Raw genomic sequence first — 25,711 nt, 5'->3', positions numbered from 1 at the left:
GTAAATTTATTTAAATTTATTATTTATTTATTAAAAAACTGACTTATTATAAAATAAAATCATATTAACTTAAATAATTTGAAAAATATAAATCAAAAGTAAATAACTTCTACATACACACATATTTCCATACAAAGTAGAACATATTTCCTATGGAATATCAAAGAAATTATTTTTCTTCAATATTCTCTCTTTGGGAGTATGTACATATGTATATTTACATATGTCTCTTCATATTCTTGGGTATATGAGACGAGAACACAATAAAAAATGTGAGAGAACTGTATTTGTACGCATTTTCGCTGTTAAAAGTGGAAATATCAAAGAACTTATTTTCCTTCAATATGCCGTACCTATATTATTTCTCTTCATATTTTCTGTTTGAGTATGTGGAGAACTGTTAAAAATGTTAACATTTCACAGCGTGAATTCTGTAGTTGTGAGGCGAAATTCCGTATCACAATCTTATAAAATGTTAGAATCGAACCTGCACCTTCTCTATGTTTTAAGTTCTCTGGTTGAATACAGTAGCACAATCGTGCTTTCACAGACACTTGTCGAGACATGTTGGTGTGAGGTGTCTGGCTTGCTGTACAACTGTCCGTGCGCTATTGTACGCATAGGCCGTGGACAACGCTGATATAAATATATAACTTAAAAAACATATATTAATTATAATTATATTAAATAAATATGTATTTAAGTCATAATACAAATATGACTTAAATATACATTTCAACAGATTTAATTGAATTCATCATTAAATGGGTCAAATTGCACTTATGTACATACATGTGTATGTACATATATACATTTGAGCTTTGTTATCAAATATAATATATGGAGAATATCCATAGCGGTTTGCGCATTGTAAATATGCGAATCTGTAAGCGTACATTGGAATTAGCATCACTTTTCTCATTTAACAATGAAAATTCTCAATTCTGCTATTTTCGACCTCCTCATGTTAAATATTGGTAAAATTCGCTAATAATATTTTTGAGGGGAAATTCACTAATAGAAAACTCAACCCCTCAAAAAGAGGAACGTTTTGACAATCGGCACACCCTGAATCTTCTTTATATTATACGTTCTCTGGTTTCAGCCGATGACTCTCAAACCCACGCAATAATGTCATCAAGCTGTAATACCCCAGACAGACATGTGGTAACAAGACCATAGTAATGGTATCAAGGTATTATGTTTACTACGTTAGGGACACACATGGCAATGTAGTAAACTCAAATACTAGCTTTGTTTCATGGGGATTAAATATGTATTTACAAAAAAATTGTTGTTGTGTTTTATGAAGAAAATAAGTTCAATTATTTAAATTACTCTAAAGTTCATCTATTAACTTCGCAAAAAAGCGATTTGGTTAAAGTTTCTCTAAAATCCTCACATAAAATAAGACATTTCCTGCTTTTTAGGTAGAAAATTTGTGAAAAATGTTTTGTTTTCCATTTCATTAATTAATTTTTTAAGTCATTTTGACAGAATATTTCGAAGAGCTTTTGTGTAAAAGCTTTTAGGAAAGTTTGTAACCTTTTTTTTAAGCTGTGTTTATAAAAATACCACAATGAAACATAATAGTATTGTTACCAGCAAAATACTACAATGCTCATATGGTATTTTGCTTGTATTTGGTGACACACATATGGTATTGTTACAACATGTCTGTCTCGGGTATAAATTTACTTCTGTACTAACAACACCAACAATAAACTCACCTAAACCTACAGTATTCCCCTTTCTAACAACAGATGATGAAATTATAGAAAAAAATGCGAATTTTGCAGTGGAATATATGTAAATGGCCTACATAATAACTACCCTGACTTATATATCCTTATTCATGAATTTTGCACTGAAATTATATAACTCCAAGAAACCTATATCTCTTACAATAAAAGGGTTCACCCTCCTAACCTACCTACTCTTACATTTGATCCAACAGATTCACTCTTTACCCTTAAAAAAAACTATTTTATCTACTTTTAACAAGTAACATTTAAGAATTATAAACTTTAATCTAATTCTTAATTTTGGCTGTTGAAATTTTTGTTTCTGTAGCTGAGCAGCTTAAGATCGCAACGCTTAAAACTCCCTTGCCTTTTATAACTCGGCTAATTCCGCTCGTTCGCGAATTGCGCCCCTCGCGTCGGTTGGGCGGGAGGAGGGTAATCGTTGGGTATTATTGATAAATATTAAAGTTCTTTTCACAATAGTACACAATCATAAACAAGTTCCTATCGTAAGCAACATTTCTTGCTTAACTATCGAAATTGAAATTGGATTTTAATTCACAATTATTAATTGTTACGTACGACCTCATCAAATTTTTACTTATTGAGAACTCGACATAATCATAAATCATTTTGCTATTCAAATCATCATAATGGGAGACTTCAATGCGTAGAGTCCATTGAAGATTTAATTCTTTCAAATGACTTTAAAGCTTTAAACGATTGTAACGCCACTCACTTCTTACACATCCCAACATTACCTTGGCCTTATCCACACTAGCACCCAAACTCTCCTCTCATACAACCGATGACCTCTTCACCAGAGAGTATTTTTCCATAGTCAACATCCCACACCATCCCTAAATCGTACAATGTTAAACCAAGTTACAATTTGTAACCGAAAACGCAGACTGGGAAAAATTCATAAATATTTAAAAAAGTTTAACTCTAGAGAAAAGATAAACTCTGAACCATCTGCTATTTAGGCTATTATTCGCTCTGCAGCTCATTTTACCATTCCCTAAAATAACACCCAAAGGTTTTAATTAAAAAATCTCCCTTACTCCTTTGACCCCTTTACTTGTGAATACTAAATACTGGTTTTTATCCTCAGCAATGGAAAGTTTCTTTAGTCATTCCCATCTTTATACCTAATAAAAATTATAGTACGGAAAGTTGATGCTTTTTGTAGTACCTATTAATCGTCAGTGTCATTCAGATTCAGTATCCTAGAAAAAAAAAAACTTACAAATATACAAACATACAGGGGAAGCTTAAAAAAATCGATATAAAATCAGCCAAACGCACTGGGGTCCAGATATTTGGTGCCCTGAGCTATAGTCTACACATTGCTTATGCAATGTTTTATACATACGTACAGGCGAAGCTAATAAAAAAGTTATAATGAAACGCTTTTTCGTAATACAAGGCGCGTTCCAAAATAAACGGGACTTAAAAAACAGAACAAATGGTTGACCGATAAGACCGCCAGTATGCTAGTGCAAGCATTTTGAATGGCCCTCCGCGCAAATGCATTTTTCCGAAAAGGCAGAAGACACACGGTATCATACACGGTGAATACGGAGAGTGGTTAATGATTAAAATGTGATTTTTGGTCGTCAGTCAATTTGTGCGGAACAAACCGGGCACACACCTTTCGTGAGAATCAATGTTCGGTCAAAATGTAAAAATAAATGTTTTGGAGATATTCAATTCCATTTCCATGAATTTCAATGATGATTTCGACGAATTTTTAATGAATTCACGCACAGTTTCGATGTAATTTCCGGTGATCACGGATTTTGATTGGCCATGTCCATCGTCATTTATGTCCTCACGATCATTTTGAAAACGTTGAAACCACTCGTGCACTCTCCTACGGGATATGCAATCATCGCCATAGACTTGTTGCATCAATTGAAAAGTTTTATCAATTTCGAAACAAAATTTAATGTTGGCTCTTTGTTCGAAGCTCATTTTCGCACCCATAACACAAACATACTGACACATTCTCTGGCTCAGCTCTGTTCAAGCGGAACTGTCAAAATTTCTCCTTCCGAGCAAACAATTGTAAAACTCCCTCATCTCGACCGAGTTAGCCAAAAATATTTTTACGGCCTCCGCGCCGTGAACCGTCTCTATGACAACGGTTCTCTGTCAATGGTTCGCTCGTTTCCGTTCTGGACTTTTTCGACTGTCCAATATCTCATTTGAATTATTTACATTGATTTTAATATACATATGTATGAACAGGGAGAAACTGAGTGAGTCTATAAACTAAGAAGTCAATTAAAAACTCCCCGGCCTACCATAGCGAAGCACATTATATTGGCAAAATTCGTATTTTTTATTGAACGTAGTTTGCTTCAAGGATGATACACTGATTATAATGTTTTCATGCTTCAACTTTTGCTTTTAACCAGGGTATCGCTTGTATGTGCAATGTATGCAAATACATATGTATGTACAGTAGTTCCAAGCGAAACTCATACACCCCCTAAAATATTTGGTTTTACTTAAAATACGGGGAATTACTATTGCAATAAAAATTGATATGTTTTATTTCATTAACGTATTGGGTAATTCATTAAATGACAAAAACAAATTTTTGAATAATTTTTTATTTATAAAAATAAAAATACGTTATCTAATAAGTCTTCATTTTCAATGCAAAAGCCCAACTTGTACATTTTTAATTTAACAGGCAACACTGTTTCCAAGCACATCTAACTTCAAGTAATTTTTAAAGAGCTATTCGGGGAAGTCCCAAGTAACAAAGTTCATTGGAAAATTTTTAATATCGCGTCATTTATCGAAAAAGGATAGTAAAAAAGGTGAAATGGGCACAGTGTTGAAGTGCGGGAACTACTAATTCGTCATTACGAAAACCAAAAATCGCTTCGGGAAATATCTGAAATTGTAGATCGAAGCCGATCGACCGTTCAGTACATCATTAAACGGTACAAGAGAGATAAAACTGTGAAAAATAGATCGAAAGTTGCAAATAACAAAATTTTCTCTGCTAGTGATGACAGTATATTCTACGCCAAGTCAAAAAAGATACATTTATAAGTGCACCGAAACTCGTAACAATCGCCGAAAATGATTTGGGGAAAGAGTGTTGCCACCCCCTTCATTAGTTCGAGCAGTAGGTAATGACTCTAAAACATCGTGCTCAGATTCCTCCAGCTCGTAATCGAAACGATCGTCAAGTCGGAGTATAACATTGTGCAACAACGCGCAGCAGGTAATCCATTTATTTACTCTATTCATGCCTTTTTCATCCTTGATTTGAAGTCTCAACGTTTTCAAGCTGTCAAAATTTCCTTGAACATGCCATAACAATGTTCAATTCTAATCCTATAACGACTGAATATTTTGTTAAAGAAAGTTCGCTGACCCTGTGTTAGTTCTCTAGAATTTTCTCTAAATGGTGTTATAACAGTTCGTGACAATTTATAGGCACTGTCAACTGCGATCCATTCAGCTCCTCCAAAAAACACATCGGCGTCATTCGACAATTCGAAGTGACTAAAAATACGTGCATCATGTACGCTTCTTGGATAGCCTAACATTAATGTCTTATTTGAAGTGAATGGTCACAAACAGCTTGAACTTTAACTGAGTATTGGTGCTTTCGTGAAAAGTAAGCTTCTGGGTCTTGAGAAGGTTTTTCCGCCAAAGGAATTTCAATTCACCCCAGGTTTCTGACACGAGCTTTTTACGTTCATCGCTATTTGGCCAAAACAGATACTGATCTTTATGCTTTAACAGTGCTTTAAAAATTCTGTCAGTCAAATTCTAATATAAAGAAAAAGATAAACATTAATCTAACAAAACAAGGACAAACACTAACCTGAATGATACCACCATCACTAACTCCAAACAAGCCAGCAATCTTAGACAGAGTAGCGCCTTCACCGTTTGAGCCTAAGCGATATAATACGATTGCTAATTGTGTTTTGAGAGGGAATTGTTTGCAAGAACGTATTTGGTTGAACGACGCATCGTCCTTTATTAAACTTAAAATAAAGTCAAAGGTTTTCCAGTTTACGCGTGTAATCTTCTTGAATCTAGTCTCATTAAGTTCCCATAACACGTCGTTTAAGAATTCCTTACACTTAGGCACACTACTTTGAATAAACGGCACTCTGTATCTGCATTCTTCGCCCAGAGACAAAACTATCAGCAGTTTCTCCAATATGTAATCTTCTTTTATTGTCTTCTCTTCTACCAGAAAATAGAATTTTACTCATTTGAAGCAAAATACAAATTAAATATATACCTTCATCCTCACAAAAATTGTCGACAATCATTAAATCATTTAATGCAGCTAATAATTGCAGCTCTAATAATTTAAGAAGTTTTTGTTTTTCGCTCACTCTCTTGTACGAGTTTTGCATACATGCGAAATTAAATGAGTACCATTAATATATATGATTTTGTATGAGCTTGCATACATACATGATTTTTGCGAGCCAAGGGAAAATATTTTAGAACTGACAAATATTGTAAATCGGTAACTGCTATGTTGCCACTTTTCTCACTTCTTCTTAGAACAAACACCAGAAAGATGTTCAATTTATGATTTTTAGCTTTTGCCATCGTCGCGAAAAGTCGTTGGCAAAGGCATGCTCGGGGAGATGTTATGGCGTCTGTTTTTATAAATGAAGCAAGGTCGCTTGTGGAATTTGCGCCTGCGTTCATGAATGAAATGAAACCATACTGACTTATGATGCTATGCTATTTGAGTAATTGGTGTTCTTGTGGAACAATGATTAAATTTTTTATTGGTGACATATTCACATGTGTACGCTTATTTATGTTTGAATGCTTGTGCATTACTCGTTCGGAAGTGTATATAAATATATGTAGATATAAGTATACATGAATGTATGAACAGGCAGATTAATGTGCGCACATGTATGTAATATATTGAGAAGTTATCAAATCATGATTTTAATTTCTGAACGCACACATGCGTATACATGCAATCTTATGAGCAGATAATAAGATTAATATGATAGACGATATATTTATACATACATTGTTGTGATAAATACAATTCCTATTACTAAGAAACATAATACAACAATATTTATTAGTATAGTATATTATGTAAAAATTAAATAAAATCTATAAATATGCAAGTCCAAGTTGACTATAAATATTACTATGCACGCATTCATACAAAATTATACTCATATCATAATTATGTTTACATGTCAATTATTGCTGAGGATACAACAAGCGATACCCTGGTTAAAAGCAAAAATTGAACGAAGGAAATATCACAATGCTATTTTTTTATTGTATTTATTTTTTATTTATATTTTTTATTGAAACGTAATAAATGACGGTTTTACATTCCATTGAAATTGCAAGTAGTGATAAATTTAAACTAACAAGCAATATTTTTATCAATGTATGAAGTAATCAATAAAAGCAGTAATAACAAGCTTTTGTTTTTTAAACTAAATACTAAATGTAATAACTAAATATAGTGATATTTGTTATTTTCTTAGAGTCGTAATAGGTCTTGAAACGTTGTTCTTTTCAGTCTGCGCCTGCTATTTCTAGCCTCTCCTAGTTCTCGGGCTTCACTGTTTACATGATTTTGCAACCTTTTTACATGTTTCGATGCTGTTTTGCGAATGACTTCCCGAACCATTTTTAAATGAAGATCACGATGCAGATCCGAATTGCGTATGTACCACGGGGCATTTACCAATTTTCGCAGTACTTTGTTTTGGAATCTTTAAACCGCTTCAATGTATAACGGAGCGGTGCATCCCCATAGTTGAATTCCATACGTCCAAATAGGTTTCAAAGTTTGATTGTAGACTAAGAGTTTATTTGATGTTGTTAAGGGAGATTTCTTGCCGATCAACCAGTTAATTTTGTGGTATTTTAGTTTTAGTTCTGACACTTTTTTTTATATGCTCCTTCCAATTCAACTCTGCATCCAACGTCATCCCCAGATATATCACCGAGGTTTTACGGGATTATTTCATTTCCAATCTGTAAGGGGATGTACGTAGATCTTTTGTTAGTGAAGTTTATATGAATAGACTTCGACTCGTTTAAAGTAATGTACCATTTCCGTGTCCATTCTACAATTTGATTTAGTGAAGATTGCATTCTGTGCGACGACTCAACTTCATTTTTGCCGGTCGTAATGATGAAGGTATCATCTGCAAATGTGGCGATTGCGCAGTTTGGCGGCGTAGGCATGTCGCTAGTAAATAATATGTATAAGAGTGGGTCCGGGACACTACCTTGGGGTACACCTATTTTTATCGGCTATAAAGTAGTATATGATTGTCCCTGCTGGATTCTGAAGTAGCAGTTTTTCAGGTAAGAGGCAACTAGATCGGTTAGATCCTGTGGAAAGTAAAGTCTTAATTTAAGAAATAAGCCATGGTGCCATACTCTATCGAACGCCTGCGAAACGTCAAGGAAGACAGCTGTGCAATTTTGCTGTTTTCCATCGCATCTTCAATTATGCTCCTTATTCGATGAACTTGATCGATTGTGGAATGTTGAGATCTAAATCCAAATTGATGAATGGGTATAAGTTCCCTTTCTTCAATTATGTTCTGAAGTCTCCTTATGATTACAGCTTCATCAAGCAGTTTGGACAAAATAGGCAACAGTGAAATTGGGCGATATGACGAGGCTTCATGTGCGCTTTTGCCAGGTTTTTCTATCATGATGATTTCAGATACTTTCCATGACAGTGGGACGTGTCTGAGATTTAAGCAAGCGTTTATTATCATCGTAAGTTTTGCTATTGCTTTTTGCGTTAGATTTTTTAGTACATCAGCAGTCACCAAGTCGCTTAACAGCTTTCCAAAGGGAATAATCCGTATGTTCGTTTGGCGTTAATTTCTCAATACAATTAGAAATATTATGATTCGTAAATAACTTATTTTGGTGCTGAGAATCTCAGTTAAATTGTTTAGTTCTGTTTTATACTGAGGAAACCGCGTGATTTGCCATTTTTTACGTAGTTTTCTCTTTTTCTTTATGAGTTCTAAAATATCGGAGGGATATTTAGTGTAAAAGTTTCTTTTTTTAGGAACAGGAGTACTTTCCCAAGCCGATTCTTCAATAGTTTTCGTAAATGCATGATCTTCATCTTCTAACATATCTTTAGTAGTTATATTTACTTTAGAATCAATATTTTGTCGAGCATAACTTTGAAATACTCCCAGTCCGTATGTCTATTGGAGAGGTATGTCGATTTCTTGTAGATGGCCATTTAAGATTAGATATACTGGCGGTGGTCCGAATTTAAGTCAAATCCATTTTCCATGATAATGAATTTCTTAGATATTTGTCGAGTGATGAAAAAGTCGATCAGGTCAGGTAGTTTTCTTGTGTCGAAAGGCCAGTAAGTCGGCTTGCCAGTAGATATAAAGTCACATCCAGCAGCCATAGCAGTTTTAAATAGCTCTCTTCACTTCGGTGTCGTAACTCTCGAGCCCCATTTGGAGGGTTTTGCGTTAAAGTCACCACCCATGATGAATTTTCTATGGTGTTTTAGTATAAGTTCCGTGTACAAGTCCATTTTGTATTGTGTCTAGGTGGGCTATAATCGCGGTAATACTTATTTTTCCGAAACTACATTCAATCGATATGGTCGTGGTTTGAAATTCTGGGACACTTATATTAATTTCTTCGTAGTGGGGAATATTATCTCTGATAATTATGGCACTTCCCCCTCTCGCATTGTTATTTGGGTGGTTGGAATAATATGTCTTATAGTTTTTGAATTTAACGAAAGTCTCATCTGTAAAATGGGTTTCTGATATAAGAAAAATATCAATTTTTTCAACATGGAGTAATGTCTCTAATTCTTTACTACGTTTGAGTAAGCCATTTGCATTCCATGTCATAATTCTTACCGGTTTCATTTTTGCGCCTTACATTCTTTTTGCTGTCGCTCTAGTTGAGTAAGTCGTTCGTGGGTAAGTATATTTTGTTCCTCTAGCTTATTAAGCTTGTTGAGAATTATCGATAMATTATTGGTAATATCACTAATAGCACTAGAATTTGTTTGGTTTGCAGACGTATATTGTAGTACCTGATTACTACCTTTAGTTATGATGGCAAATGAGGGTTTTTCAGATTGCTGACTTACATTAGTAACTGCTTTCTGAGGTAGAAACGGTTTTACTTATGCGGTTGTACTTATGCGTTTTGGTTGTTGGTGAGCTCTTTATTTTTTTCGGTCGCGTTTTTAATTTTTTGCATATATTTTGCCACTTCACATCCCCTATAGTTCGCAGTGTGACTTTTATTGCAGTTACAGCATTTTGGCGGTAGATCGGCTGGTTTTGTGCAGTTTAGAGTAGAATGATTAAAAGCACACTTCACACACCTTGGTTGTTTACAACAATAATCACCAGATTTGATGGCTTGAAGGGCTCGAGTTTGACGACAGAATTTAAAATATACTTAATTTCGTAAATTTTCGTGATGTTCTCTGTTGATTCGAAGCATACAATAAACATATTTAATGGATTTTTTGTTTTGTATTGAAGTTTATTTATGACCTTCGAAACTTTAAAACCCTGCTTCTAAAGATCTGTGACAATGCTTTCAGGCTCACATGAGTGATGAAGGTCTTCTACCATTACGCGTATGTCACGCGATTGCTTGTCCTCGTACGAGTACCAAGAAATTTGCGATTCATTTAATTTCTTTGTGAGTATTCTGTAGCTGTGAGGTTAAGTGTGTAGGTACTTTTAACTTCCGCGTTTATCAAGGAACGCTTCAAAGGTTGATTAAAATTCTCTGATATAATAATTGGCGGAGGGCGATGACTTATTTTTATAGCTTTTTTACCTTTTGCTGTGTTCTTCAAACTCTTCAGCGTTACATCCGGTGATGAATCTGCTTTGCGTTTTTTACTTTCCCTCTTTTTTTCTCCTTTAATAGCCAATTTGTTTCGTTTTCCAGCTCATCTTCATCTGCTTCTGCTACAAAGGTCGATTTTGATGGAGAAGAAGGCGTTTCTTTGGTGTATTTGTTTAGCGAATTTCTCAAGTTTTCATTTTGGAGTTTAAGTGTCGCATTTTCATTTTTTAATTCATTGTTTATTGTCATACCTATTTGGTTACATTGTATTCCCCACCAGGATCCATAGCGATCATATTACTTGCTTTACCGACCGTATGTGCAGATAATGTAGTGTCCCCGGTCACCTAGAACTCTGCGTAGACAGCTTTGTCGTGCGACAGTAACAACTGATAACCACTTTAATTGTGCGGAGGAGAATTTTTTGCTCGAAAATTAATTGAGTGTTTTTTAATTTGGAATTTTTTTTTGTTATTGTTTTAAAATTGCCAAGTGTTTATCTGATAAATTGATTATGGTTTTTAGATATTAATGTAAATAATTTCACTTAAATTGATGTGCCAAGTGGTGTCAGCGATATAAGGACCTCCGGTGAATCTGCCTGCGAATTACCACAGCCTGGATTGCAGGTAAATTAAAAAAATTTGAGGAACAAACTTAGCTGTGACCATACACTTTGACACTTTCTACTTAAAGTAAATGCTGTTGTTAGGAGTATCATAAGGAGCATTCATACATACATATGTATATTTATGTCTCTTCATATTCTTTAGTGTGTGAGAGAGCTGTAAAAATGGAATATCAAAGGACTTATTTTCCTTCAATAACCCCTGATTGCGCATACATGAGATGTCATCATATGTCAAAAAATGTTACTATAATATATTTATTTCTCGTCATATTCACTGGTTGAGTATGGGAGAGAACTGTAAACGATGTTAAAATTTAACAGCGTGAATTCTGTTATTTTGAGGTGAATTCCTTACTTTAAATCTAACAAATGTTCGCTGTCGAACCTGCACCTTCTCTATGCTGTAACAGCTTCTCCAACAAACCAGCGTAAATATGTATGTTTCTGTATGAGCTTGTATTGCACATATAAATCAGAGGAATATTGAATATTTTCTTTGATTAATTTTTTCACTTCAAAATCGGCAAATAAACTATGTTGTCAATTTTATTCTAAAGTACATGAATACTTACATATATTTACGGTGTTGTCGCCTTTTTCTCATACAAATATCAGAAATTGTTCAATTTATGATTTTTAGCATTTGCCATCGTCGAAAAGACGCTTGTAGGCAAAGGCAAGCTCGGGGAGATGTAATGGTGTTTGTTTTTATGGATGACGCAAGTTTGCCTTTTGAAAGTGCGCTTTCGTTCATGAATGAAAATATTGTTGTTGTGTGTTTTTTAAAAGTTTAGGCACGACTATTTGGCTGCCATATTGACTTGCTAATCCTAAGACGTCAGTCGAAGATAATACCGACAACAAAATAAAAAAAGATACACCAAAAAAAGAGGTACTAATATTTTAAAAATAAAAATTTTAATTATGTAAAAGAAAAACTTGCTGAAATGTATTCAGACAATAATACAAACTTCCTATTTCACCCCGGAGAAATAATTTATGAAAAAGTAATAGGGGGAAAGAAATAAATTCAACCACCATCAAATGCAAAAAACAAGTAGTATTAGAAGATTTAGGAAATGCAGTTAAAATACAAAACAGGAACAGAACAATTCATAAAGATACATCAAATCTAAAATCGTTTACCTTCAATATACAAGAAAAGGAAATCTTTTGTCTAAATGATGTCACATATAAAAAAGGTCCGTTTTAAGTGGATTGGATATGTAGATTTTAGAACGAAATATGAAACATTGTACCTTGCCAATACAGTCCGCCTTAATGGTACCAAGATGTAATTCATAGATTGTAAGACGAACCTTTCCACTTAAAACATATGGCATATCTTAAGTGGATTGTAGATATACTGTAAATATTCCAAAAGTGAAATATCCCTAATCGGGAACCTTCTCTATGACAGAGAACGTTTATCATACAGAAGGTTCACGGCGCGGAGAWCGTAAAAATATTTTTGGCTAACTTACATATATTCACATGTATGTACATATCATGCCATACGTGCTTATGTTCGCTTTCGCGAATTCAAATCATATTATCAGTAATAACAAGTGCGCGCTTCTCATATGTACATACATAAATATGTGCGTATGACATTGGCACACAAATAATGCATACATAACATACATACTTATATGCGTTCAAATCATGGTAAAAGGAAGTAGGGAAAGTCCCATTCACCATAGTAAAAGAGCCATTCACAGTCCTTAACCTACCCACCAAGCAGAGAACGTCTATCATAGAGAAGGTTCACGTTTCAAATATCGTAACTTTTCGAAGGGGTACTCGGCAGAGATGAGCCAGTCGCACCACAGACAAATTATAAGCGTGTTTCACCACGAAAATAGCAGAATTGAGCATTTTCAGTGTTAAATGAGAAAAATAATGCTAATTCCAATGTAAACAAATTTACGTCTAGAGATTCGTTTATTTTGTATGCGCAACCGACTCGGCACATAATTTATATACAGTATAGAGCATAAGTCTTGATACCCTTTCATTTCTCAGCTTATTATTGAGATATTTCCAACAAGTTTAAATAGTTTAGGCAACTTTGGCAATAATTTAAAAATCCACATTGTACTCATTCATAATCGAAACGAAACAGCAAATTTGGCTGCTGCATCAATAACGGTAGTCAAAAATGTAACTGTAATTAATAAATTGGTACAGCAAAAGTGTTGATACGGTCGAGTCCCGTTGTAGCTAGCGCGCAGAATAAYGGTACATTTGACTTGTAATGTGTTGGAAAAACATATTGTTTGCAGACCATATTCAGTATAATTTCATTCGTTCATTTATTCTCATCGAAGAAAATATTTTTCGCGTACAATCATGTGTCGAAAAGAATTGGCATTAGAAGAGAGAAAAATTGTGGTACGTATGCATAAAGATGGTAAATCATATGCCGAWATCGGAAAATACATCGGCAGAAGTAAGGCGATGGTCCAAAAGGTAATACAACGTTTCAAAAAGGAGAAAAGGGTCGAAAATAAGCACAGATCAGGACGCCCTAGGAAGCTTAATGAGAGAGATGAACGATTTATCAAGAGAACAATAGAGAAAAATCCATTCGAAAGTGCTCCGAATATAGCAACTGTATTGGAAACATCTTTAAATACCATTGTTTCATCGGATACAGTGCGCAGATCAATAAATAGAAATGGATTTAAGTCATGCATTGCTAGAAAAAGCCTTTTGTCAGTGACGTCAATAGAAATAAACGGCTGGATTTTGCAAAAACATATAAACTCAAAGAATTTGACTTCTGGGATAATATTATTTTTTCTGACGAATCAAAATATAATATTTTTGGATATGATGGGCGATTTAAAGTGTGGAGGAAACCAAACGAAGAGTTAAACCCAAAAAATACAATTAAGACGGTCAAGCATGGAGGTGGAGGTGTCATGGTATGGGGCTGCATGTCCACATCGGGTGTTTGGCAACCTCGTTTTTATCAATGAAATTATGACAAAAGAAGTATATTTGAAAGTTCTTCAAGAAAATGTATTACAAAGTGCGGAAAAAATGGGATTGTCTGGCGGATTTTATTTTCAGCAGGACAACGATCCCAAACATACTGCACACATAGTGAAGATGTGGTTAATACAGGGTACTCCATTTGTTATTAACACCTCCACAAAGTCCAGATCTCAATCCCATCGAGCATTTATGGGATCATTTACAAAAACGCTTAAGGAAACACCATATTACTTCAAAAAATCAACTTAAAAGCTTGCTCCAAATTGAATGGCAAAATATCAGTTCAGATTACACAAAAAAATTGATTCACTCCATGCCTGACCGATTAAAAGAAGTTATTCGATTACGAGGATACCCCACTAGGTATTAAAGGTATTTTTGGTCAACTTATTATTAAGCTTTTTTTTATACAGTTCCTTCTTTTTTGCAGGAGTATCAACACTTTTGCTGTGCGAATTTTAGAATATCCATGGTTTTTTTTTATTTTTTTTAAATAATGAAATACATTTTAATAAAATTTTTTATATTTTTCACATGAGAAAAGATGCATTTATTTAATTTTAATTAGTAAATGTAAATATTCAAGGAATTCTCTGTTATATTTTATAAAATATCTTCGAAGTGGTAGGGTATCAAGACTTTTGCTTTACACTGTACATATGATCCATATATATTTGGTATCAAAGCATATACTTAGTATATATGTACATAAGTATGTATGCATTTATATTAAAATTTATCTACATATGTATTTCATGATGATTCCATAAAATCATTAAAAATATATAATAAGTGAAGTTTTTATTATTACCCAAATAATTGATATAAGTTGAGGTAATTAGCTTTAAATCTATACATTTGCCAAAAAAGTTTTGATATCATCTTAAAAGATCTACCCTGCCAACCACGGCTACCCTCTTGTGTGAAATATTTTAATACAACTACACATTTTTTCTCTATGCACTAACACCAACGCACATTTTCGGGTTATTTTTTGTTTACCTAAATGCGATGAAAAAAGGTTTCTTTCATTTCTTTATTTACTTGAATGAGTGAGAAGGAGAAAACATAATTATCAATAGTGCCAAAAGATAATCCCAAAAAGGGTAATAAAAACGAAGGATAATTGCGAGCCATTTGCAATTCTAGCGGGAAGAAGAAAGGTACTTTATGCCATTGGTGCATTAAATTAAAGTACATATTTTATCAAAAAAGGTAAGCAACATTTTGAAATAATTATAAATACATTTAATTAATTCCTATTTCTCTCTTTAGAAATTTTAGAAAATTTTAAATTACATGATAAATCTTTTGAAATAATACCTAGCAATGCAACGTGCACCTACAACGAGCACGTCATTGAATGTAAAATTTTGTCACGAATTCACCACCAACTAAGGTGATAACTACACTTGAGTACTTCACAGCATCGCGTATCTCTTTTTCATCTCTTAAATTATAAAATTGGAACAGCACCTGCCCCATTACGCAGCAATATTAACGAAGCTATGTTTAGTTATTTCGTACTTTTATTGGAATAAAATCCCAGTCGATCTGTTATTTATCTTCCCAATGGAAATTTGCAAACATTTCTTCCAGATTCAAATAATTAAATAAACCACAGTAAAGATTGTTCCATGAAATAAATTCAAACAAATTGTCTTGTAAAAACCTACGTTATGATGGCAAAAATATAAATATAGCTGTGAATGATTGCTTATTTGTTCGTAACATTTTTCTGTGGTGAATATTTGTTAACATACCACAGTTAAAAAGAGGCATATAAAAAACTTAATTTTTCATGTATTTTCTCATATTGTTCTCATCTTTAAGAATATATATTAAAATAAAAATATTTTCTTTTGAAAATACATTAAAGTTTTTTATATAACCAATATTTTTGCGACAAATTTTTCATAATTTTTAAGAAAATGACACAATGCAACCATTTTCCGGTTAAAAGTCGGCCATCTTGGATTCTAATAGAAACTCAACCCCGGACTCCTCTTAACGTTTCTACAGTGGCACGTCTCAGCTGTCCCTTTGTTTACATAACATCAGCTGATAGTGACTCTACTCCTCCTCTACCGTGGTTCAAATACAGATATGTCACTCGCAGAAATTACAAATATTGTCCTACAAAAACAATAAATGCCTGAAATAGCATCAGCGGCATCACAAGTCAATATGGCAGTCAAATGTACTAAATCTTACAACAAGATCGTTAAAAATCATAAATTTAATGAATTTCTGATGCAAAATCGCAAAACACAAAAAACACGGATTGACAAAAGTGGCAACATAGCTGTCGATTTATAATATTTGTCATTTCTAAAATATTTTTTGTTTTTATACATACATACATTATATATGCTTAGTATCCAGCTCTCAAGAAATGTAAAAACATACATTCATATAAAAAAACGCGTAAGAAAAGGGTCAAGAAACTTTACTGCGACAAATTGACATGTGCTAGTATGCAGCTGTAAAGTAATCTAGTATTAATTTTTAATACTTTTTTTTCAATAAAAAGCGAATATTGCAAACCTGGTTTTGCGAAGAAACATGAAATCAACAATTGGTGCTTGAACGAAATTCAAGGAAATCGTTAATTCGTTTGATTTTGAAATGTTGTAGAAAACTTACCAATCATCAACAACATTCCTTAAATCACAATGAAAATATTTTTGTTACTTCACACATACATACATACATAATACGCACAAAATTTATTTTCTTTGTTAATTCGCTCATGCTCTTCTAATGTGGATCATTCACAATGCGTAACCAGCTGTCAAAATTACTTGAGAAATAATGTATTCTTGTTCTTGAGCAATTACTTGAGAGCTGAATACAAACCTTAAGAATGAATGCAGAAGGTGCGCCAATTCACAATAGTCATGCAAAATAGTCATTTACAATAAATTGACCGAATCAGCCGTTGATATATGACTAAATTCTGCGATGGGTGCTCTCGTGCCCTTAAATATTTCGGCATAGGATTTTTGAAATCTGCAACCTTGCGAGAGCAAGGGAATACCCCTAATGGTACATCGCAATGTCAGAATATATATGTAACAAACCTGAAAAGTTTACAAATATCCGAGAACATTTAAACAAGACCTAAGTGGAGTATTTTAATGAGTAATTCTTACGTGGCATATACTTATGTATTCAGTAATGTCTAATCAGAATATTAATATTATTCTATGTATGTACACATATATGTATAAACAGTTTAATAAACAGAGCTTTCAACTAAAAGTAAGTGCTGTAGTTGAAGTCAGATTTTAGAATCACTTAGAATCGATCGGTTTTTCCTATTTACTTTCAAAGTACAAGTTAACTCGGTTTTTTTTGCTTTCAAATGAAATGTCGTCGAAATATTATTAATATTATTATATTATATACATCCAACGCATTTAAGATGAGTGAAATTATTCAAAAAAGAAGTTCCATTAAGTATTAGAATTTTGGACCTTCGGTGACAATGATTTTTGATTGGTAAAAAATATTTAAAGAGGGTAGAGAACGCTTCGACGACAAACCCCTTCCGGGACTGCCATCAATAACAATTGGTGATCTACACGTCAATAAAATGAAGAAATTGATGCTTTCGAATCGACGATTAACAGTCAAAGATCTTACTGGTATCGTTTGAGTACACCGCTTACACGATTATAGCCGAGTTAACAACATCGCGCCAGTCGTTTCTTCTTTTCGCTACGTGGCGCCAATTGAATATTCCAAGCGTAGCCAGGTCCTTCTCCACCTGGTCCTTCTCCACCTGGTCCTTCCAACGGAGTGGAGGTCTTCCTCTACTTCCCCCGGCGGGAACAGCGTCGAAAACTTACAGAGCTGGAGTGTTTTCGTCCATTCAACATGACCTAGCCGGCGTAGCCGCTGTCTTTTAATTCGCTGAACTATATCAATGTCTTCATATATAATATCTCGTACAGCTCATCGTTCTGTGTCTTCATATATAATATCTCGTACAGCTCATCGTTCTGTGCTGAATGTTCTGAATGCGATATTCGCCGTGGCCAACGCGCAAAGGACCATAAATCTTTCGCAGAACTTTTCTCTCGAAAACTCGCAACGTCGACTCATCAGTTGTTGTCAAGCCTCTGCACATATAGCAGGACGGGTATTATGAGTGACTTATAGAGTTTGGTTTTTGTTTATCGAGAGAGGACTTCGCTTCTCAATTGACATCAACAGACGAAATTATCTACGACTTCAAAGTTATGACCGTCAACAGCGACGTGAGAGCCTAGTCGCGAGAGCGACGACTGTTTGTTTGATGACAGGAGATATTTCGTCTTGCCTCGTTCACTGCCAGACCCATTTGTTTTGCTTCGTTGTCCAGTCTGGAGAAAGCAGAGCTAACGGCGCGGGTTTTGAGGCCGATTATATCAATATCAATATAACCCTATCTGAAACCTCGTTTGGTATCGAACGGCTAGGAGGTGTTACTGGTGTTACTCAACGTCAGTTTACATAGCCGTATTAGTTTTGCAGGGATATCAAATTCAGACATCGCGGCATAATAATACCTCCTTTTCGTGCTGTCGAAAGCAGCTTTGAAATCGACGAAGAGGTGGTGAGTGTCGATGCTCCTTTCACGGGTCTTTTCCAAGATTTGGCGCATGGTGAATATCTGGTCGGTTGTTGATTTTCCAGGTCCACACTGATAAGGTTCAATCAGTTTGTTGACGGTTGGCTTTAATCATTCACACAATACGCTCGATAGAACCTTATATGCGATATTGAGGAGGCTTATCACACGTTAGTGGGCGCACATTGTGGGGTCTCCTTTTTTGAGGATTGGGCATAGCACACCTAAATTCCTATCGTTGTTCATGCTTTCGTCCGACTATATTTTATAAAGAACTTGATGCATGCTCCTCATCAGTTCTTCGCCGACGTGTTTGAACAGCTCGGCCGGCAATCCATCGGGCCCCGCCGCTTTGTTGTTCTTCAGGTGGGTAATTGCTATTCGAACTTCTTCATAGTCGGGCAATGGAACGTCTGTTCCATCGTCATCGATTGGGGAATCAGGTTCGCCTTTTCCAGGCATTGTGCGTTCAATGGCATTCAGCAAGCTGGAGAAGTGTTCCCTCCGTAATATAATTATTCTCTGGGCATCGGTGACTAGATCACCTTTGGGGATTCTACAAGAGTATGCTCCGATCTTAAAACCTTCTTCATTTTTTTCGTAGAATTTTCGAGCATTACCCCTGTCGGCCAGCTTATCAAGCTCTTCATACTCACGCATTTCGGCCTCATTCTTTTTCTGTCTGCAAATGCGTCACGCTTCCCTCTTCAACTCTCGGTATCTATCCCATACCGCACGAGTTGTGGTCGATCATAACGTTGTGAGGTAGGCCGCTGTGACACAGCTGTTCTTTTGCACTTTCCGAAAACCAATGGTTTCGGTTGCAGCTGTACGTAATTAGTTTGAAATGCCGTCCCACAGCTCCCTTATACCGAGTTGTTGACGAGTGCTCTCAGAGAGCAGGAGTGCAAGCCGAGTAAAAAATCGTTCGAGTGTCTGTTGTGATTGCAGCTTCCCGACGTCGAATCTTCCTTGTGTTTGTTGGCGTGCGTTTTTTGCTGCACAGATTCGGTTTCGAATCTTGTCTGCAATAAGATAGTGGTCCGAGTCGATGTTAGGACCTCGGAGCGCACACACATCTAAAACACTGGAGACGTGTCTTCCGTCTATCACAACGTGATCGATCTGGTTGGTGGTTTTTCGATCCGGAGACAGCCAGGTAGCTTGATTAATCTTCTTATGGTGGAATCTAGTACTACAGATAACCATATTTCGGGCCCCGGTGAAGTCTATCAGCCTCAATCCATTTGGGGATGTTTCATCGTGGAGGTTGAATTTATTGACTGTAGTGCCAAAGATACCTTCTTTACCCACTCTAGCGTTAAAGTCGCCAATCACGATTTTGACATCGTGGCGGGGGCAGCTCTCATAAGGGAGCTCCAAGCACTCATAAAAGGCATCTTTGGTCATATCGTCCTTCTCATCCGTCGGGGCGTGGGCGCAAATCAGCGATATGTTGAAGAACCTCGCTTTGATGCGAATTGTGGCTAGACGTTCATTCACCGGTGTGAATTATAGTATTCAGCGACGGAGTCTCTCTCCCACCACGAATCCCACACCAAACTTCCGCTCCTTTATATGACCACTTTAGTAAATGCCACAAGGACCTACTCGTCTCTGCCCTTGTCCCGTCCATCGAATTTTTTGGACGGCGGTGGTGTCAGCCTTTATTTTCACGAGAACATCAACCAGCTGGGCAGCGGTACCTTCCCAATTAAGAGAACGGACATTCCAGATGAATGCCCTCAAATCATAGTCGTTAATTCGTTTGCCCAAGGGAGGTCTCTCATCCGAGGCTGTTGAAAATTTTTCATTGGGGGCGTCCTTTGCGTTCTTGCGTGAACTTCTACACATGACTCCATCCTCCAACAAGGAGGAGGAGTCAACAAGGAATACTATTCTTCATGAGTTTTTCGCCAAATTTTCAAATAATATCGTGCCCCAACCACCGTATTCGGCTGATTTCAGCCGCTTTGAGCCAATTGAAGACATTAAACGTGAATTGCTAAGCGCATTGAAAGCTATTCTGGACAGTTGACTTTAACAAATATTTCAAGGATCGGAAAAACGTTGGCTAGATCTTGAGGAAAAAATAAGGAATTTTAAATTTATGAACAAAGTCCTACAATATTTTGCTCATAGTAGTACATAAGTTGTTCAAAATTTAAGGAGAAGAGAAACATATTGACCGTACATGCGCCAACTAGGCACTATATAAAGTGGATCATGCTCTGCTTAAGTGTGCATTAGCAAAGTTAAAAGGACTTGTTGGAGAGTGTTCTACGAAAGCGTAGAACCATTTAAAAAAAAATAAAAGTTCATTTAGAAGCTGATTTAGAAGCTTCAAAAAATGTATTTTTTTTTTTGCTAAATTCTCTTTAAAAATATCTAAGAACACGTCCCCAAAGTTTCAGATTGGAATTTGAAATATTTACGAAGCTAGAAGGAAATAGAGACCGAACGTCTAGCAGATATATGAGCGATTGGGCAGAAAGCGAAAACTTTTTCATTTTAAGATTTTTCTTAATTGGCGGGCAGGATAGACAAAAAACTAAACGTCATATGGAATGGGGGCAAAGTTTATTATCTTTGCCATTAAATTATTTTCTATTTAAACTAAAAAAAACTAAGAAAAGTCAAGTTTGAACATATTTTTAAACAACATAAAATAAAATTTTTTTGGTCAAAAACCACTTTTTTAAATTTTTAAACAAATTTTAAAATTTTACACTGTTTTGTAATTTTTTTAGTTTTATTTATTTGAAGATAAATTATTAAAAAATATGAAGCTCTTTGAACCTTTGACCTGCATCCTGCCCGCCGTAAGACAAATGCACATGTGAGATGCATCGGACAAATGCTTTCCAAAGGCAGAATATCAAAGATTCCGTATCCAAAAAAAATTGTGAATGATGTTTAAACATATAACTATAAACCCTAGAAATTTCGCTTTAATCACTTATTTCTTTCTTTCCCAAAAAAATTATCAAAAAAATCGATTTTTTGAAGTCTCTAAAGCAGGCCCCCTTTTTCCTTACCTCTTTCCAGGACAAATGAATTTACAAAAAGTTTTACCTTTGGAGTTATAGTTACTTACATCCATTAGAATTACGCATTTTCCTTTATGTTTTGAAGGGAGAAATTCGGCATACAACGTAACACTGTAAATAAGATAAAAACAATAACGTATTTAATATAATATTTTATATATGCTTCTTAAATGTAAATTACTTAAAATAAAAGAAAACTAAGATTTCTATTCGGTAGTTTAATTTGTAATAAAACTTTATGCTTTCCCATATTGTTTGAATAAGTAAACTTACAATTTTTACTTCGCTACTACAACAGTCGCCATTTTTATTAGAGAGAACCACTGAAAGCAAAAAAAAAATCATGGTGGCATACACTTTGTTTAATACGCTTCGTTCTTTTAGAAGCTTAGTAACATAAATTGACTGATTTATACTTTTGTAGCAAATTAGTGATTCCATACCAAACAACTACCAAACGTTGTTTCACCAAAATATTTTAATTATCATTATGATTGATGCCGTATTAATTTTGAAGGACGTAATTCATTTTCTTTTTTAATTCAAACTTTCTTTACTTTAACACTTTTTTCCGGTAATCGGAGATTCAAATTCTGGGATTGTTTGTTTTTTTGTGCAAAGAAGGAATTATCATTTAGACCTGGCACATCAACAACCGACCAGATATTCACCATAATAAATCACAGAAAACGTCCCATGAAAGGAGAATCGACGCACACCACCTCTTCGTGGATTTCAAAGCTGTTTTCGACGGCACGAAAAGGAGATACGTTTATTCCGTGATGTCTGAATTTGGTTTTCCCGCAAATCTGATACGGATGTGTAAACTGACTTTGAGTAACACTAGAAGTTCTATCAGGATCGGGAAGGATCTTTCCGAGCCGTTCGATACCAAATGAGGTTTCAGACAAAGCGACTCTCTATCGTGCGGCTTCTTCAAGCTACATATTGATATCATTGGCCTCAACACTGGCGCCGTCAGCTCTGCTTTCTCCAGACTGGACAAGGAAGCAAAACAAATGGGTCTGGCAGTGAAGGAGGGCAAGACGAAATATCTCCTGTCATCAAACAAACAGTCGTCGCACTCACGACTTGGCTCTCAAATCATTGCTGACAGTCATAACTTTGAAATCGTATCTTGGAACCGGATAAACACCACCAACAAGTCAGCCTGGAGATTCAACGCGTGATAACTCTTTCCAACAGGTGCTACTTCGGACTGAGTAGGCAATTGAGAAGTTAAGTCCTCTCTTGATGAACAAAAATCAAACTCTATAAGTCACTCATAATTCCCGTCCTGTTTTATGGTGTAGAGGCTTAAACGATGACGTTGCGAGTTTTTGAGAGATAAGTTCTGCGAAAGATTTATGGTCCTTTGCGTGTTGGACATAGCGAATATCTACGACATTGATAGTTCAGTGAAGTAAAAGACAACGGCTACGCTGGCTCGGTCATCCCGCCAGGGGAGGCAGAGGAAGAGGAACACCTCCAGTCCGGTGGAGAAGAGCCTGGACCTGCATCGGGGCAGTCGTGAGCGAGCAAGTAATCGTATCGAGTAAAATTTCGCAAAGTGTCGTGTGTGCGAATCGTCGCACTCAATACGAAATGAATACAAATTTTATGAAATAACTTCCCTGGTGTAGCTCTAAATGACATTTTCGAAAAACATTAAATACGAAACAAAACAAAAGAAAAAGTATATGAATTTGAATTGAACGTAAATATTCAAATTTATTATACCTTTATAAATAAATTTACTAAATTTAGTTTTAGCAGGCAGAAAAAGTTTACCCTAAGCATATAATCAAAACATTATGAAAAATGCCTGGCTTTTGGGTAATATAATATATGCACTTATACAGATACAAAAAACATATTACAGACGTATCTCAATTAACAGGAAATTCTGGATATCCTTTGGAACCATGGTGTTTGAAACTATTTAGAAACCCCCAATTTAGCTAGTGACAAGCACGATTTTATGAAATCTATGCAAAAGCACGCTGTATTCCTGAACGAACTATGGTATATTGAAAGACCGGTGGAAAATTCTCAGTAATGATAAAAGAGGTCGGTATAGTCCTGAAACAATCGCAAAGTTCAGCCTTGATTAACATTTGTATACAATTTAATTCGATATATGTTTTGTGAATGAAACCCAGCTATGATACAGTAATAGATATGGAAAATGAGACGCAATTAAAAAATTGGTCATCAGTTTAGAGATCATGTTATGTTGTCTTTAGATAATAATTGAATAAACGTTCCAACAACATTTGAATTCATAGTTTGTTTTAATAAATATATATCAATAAAAACAGGAACTTGCAATTAACATATCGTATATATTATTGTTTATTTCAGAACTTTTCTCTTTAAAATATCAAGCTCATAAGTTTAAATCTGCAACTCCACAGCTTTTACTTGCACATTTGCTTTATGTATCTCTTCTTTTATTTACAGCGATCTCTCCCTCAAAGTAATTAGTTTCTCAATATTTTATTGATTTGGGCTTGCGTTGCTTCATATGCGCGTAAATTGGATTTTAAAAGAGAAAGCTTTTTCCTTTCGACAATGGGTTTCTTCTTCTTCCTTGCTATTAATAATCAACCCTACCAACTCATTTAAACCTTCTTCGGGCACTATATTTCCAAAAGATTTAACTATTGTCAACCCTTCTACTGCAACATCTATCCCCGTAGCTTGGAGGAGTTGTTCTTCTGCTACCTATACCAATTTTTGTATTTTATTATTACTTTAATCATCTATTACTTTATTTATTTAATTAATATTATTTGTTGATCTTAAGTTCCGCCAAGATATAACATTTTTCATCGGTGGCCCACAGCTTATATGCTGCAACTTTGCCTTGCCCACAATTAGGCAAAATAATTGAGGCAAGTTCTGATGTTGTATTGAATAAGAAAATTTTAAATTTCGAAAGTGCGTATTCGATAGCGAGTACAACGATAAGAAAAGAAACAAAAAAATACATGAATTTCGCTCGTTAACGAGTGCTGCGATTCGGGTCCAATCTTCGCTTGGAATATCCTGTTGGCGCCACGTAGCGAAAAGAATAAACGACTGTGCCAGTAAAGAAAGACTAATGTACACTCGTGGCCACGCAAATTTTACGACTATACTTTCTTACACTTTTTTTAACTTTTTCATTCGTTCGCTTAATTTATTACGATTAATGAGAAACACAAATTATCTTTTCTGTGCTTATACAGAGGCCGGCCCACGAAGTGTAGACACAATATTCGGAATTTGACCGCTTTCGACCACTCTCTGAAGTCTTACTTGTTGCTGCTTCGGTGTGAGATCATGGGCTTTTTGGAACTTGTCAGGCTTGACCTTGAGCTCATTTTTCAATATGCAGCTAATGCTGCAGTCGGATATTTATTTTCAGTTCTTTAGCCATTTGATTGGCACTTTTTCGTGGATTTAGCTCAAGTCGCTTCTTCACTTTCCAAACCATCTTAAGTGATGTTGCAGTCTTTTGATGACCACCTCCATGGCGTTTTGCGATGGTACGAGTATCATTTTAATGAACCATTGTGTGATAAACAAAAACTTTATTCACATTAAGGTGCTTAAGCTCACGAACAATTGCTGGCTGCGCAATATAAAGCTTTCACACTATTAGGTTTGAATGCCATCGCTGATCACATTTTTTGTTGTGCGTTAACTTTTGGCAAAACGCTTTTGTACACTTGTGTCATTTAGCAAATTTATAAGCAGCTGTACAAAAGCTGCCGATTTTATTGTTTTTATAGTGATACACCTAATAAACTTC

At 35.2% G+C, this 25,711-nt stretch overlaps 1 protein-coding gene across 1 annotated transcript in view; it reads right to left on the bottom strand.

Annotated features, from left to right (window-relative positions):
* LOC108973071 (synaptic vesicle 2-related protein) overlaps window positions 1-25,711 on the bottom strand; it is a gene marked incomplete at its 3' end in the record, with an annotated part of 128,888 nt that overhangs the window by 7,587 nt on the left and 95,590 nt on the right. The window contains exon 5 of the mRNA XM_018940087.1: window positions 21,960-22,023. Within this exon, the coding sequence (XP_018795632.1) occupies window positions 21,960-22,023 (64 nt within the window). The remainder of the gene's footprint in view (window positions 1-21,959; window positions 22,024-25,711) is intronic.

This window comes from Bactrocera latifrons, unplaced genomic scaffold, assembly GCF_001853355.1.
Source record: "Bactrocera latifrons isolate USDA-ARS-PBARC rearing strain unplaced genomic scaffold, ASM185335v1 scaffold_451, whole genome shotgun sequence".
Taxonomy (NCBI): domain Eukaryota; kingdom Metazoa; phylum Arthropoda; class Insecta; order Diptera; family Tephritidae; genus Bactrocera; species Bactrocera latifrons.
The sequence above is the reverse complement of the archived record's forward strand: the minus strand, read 5'-3'. Positions and strand labels throughout refer to the sequence as shown.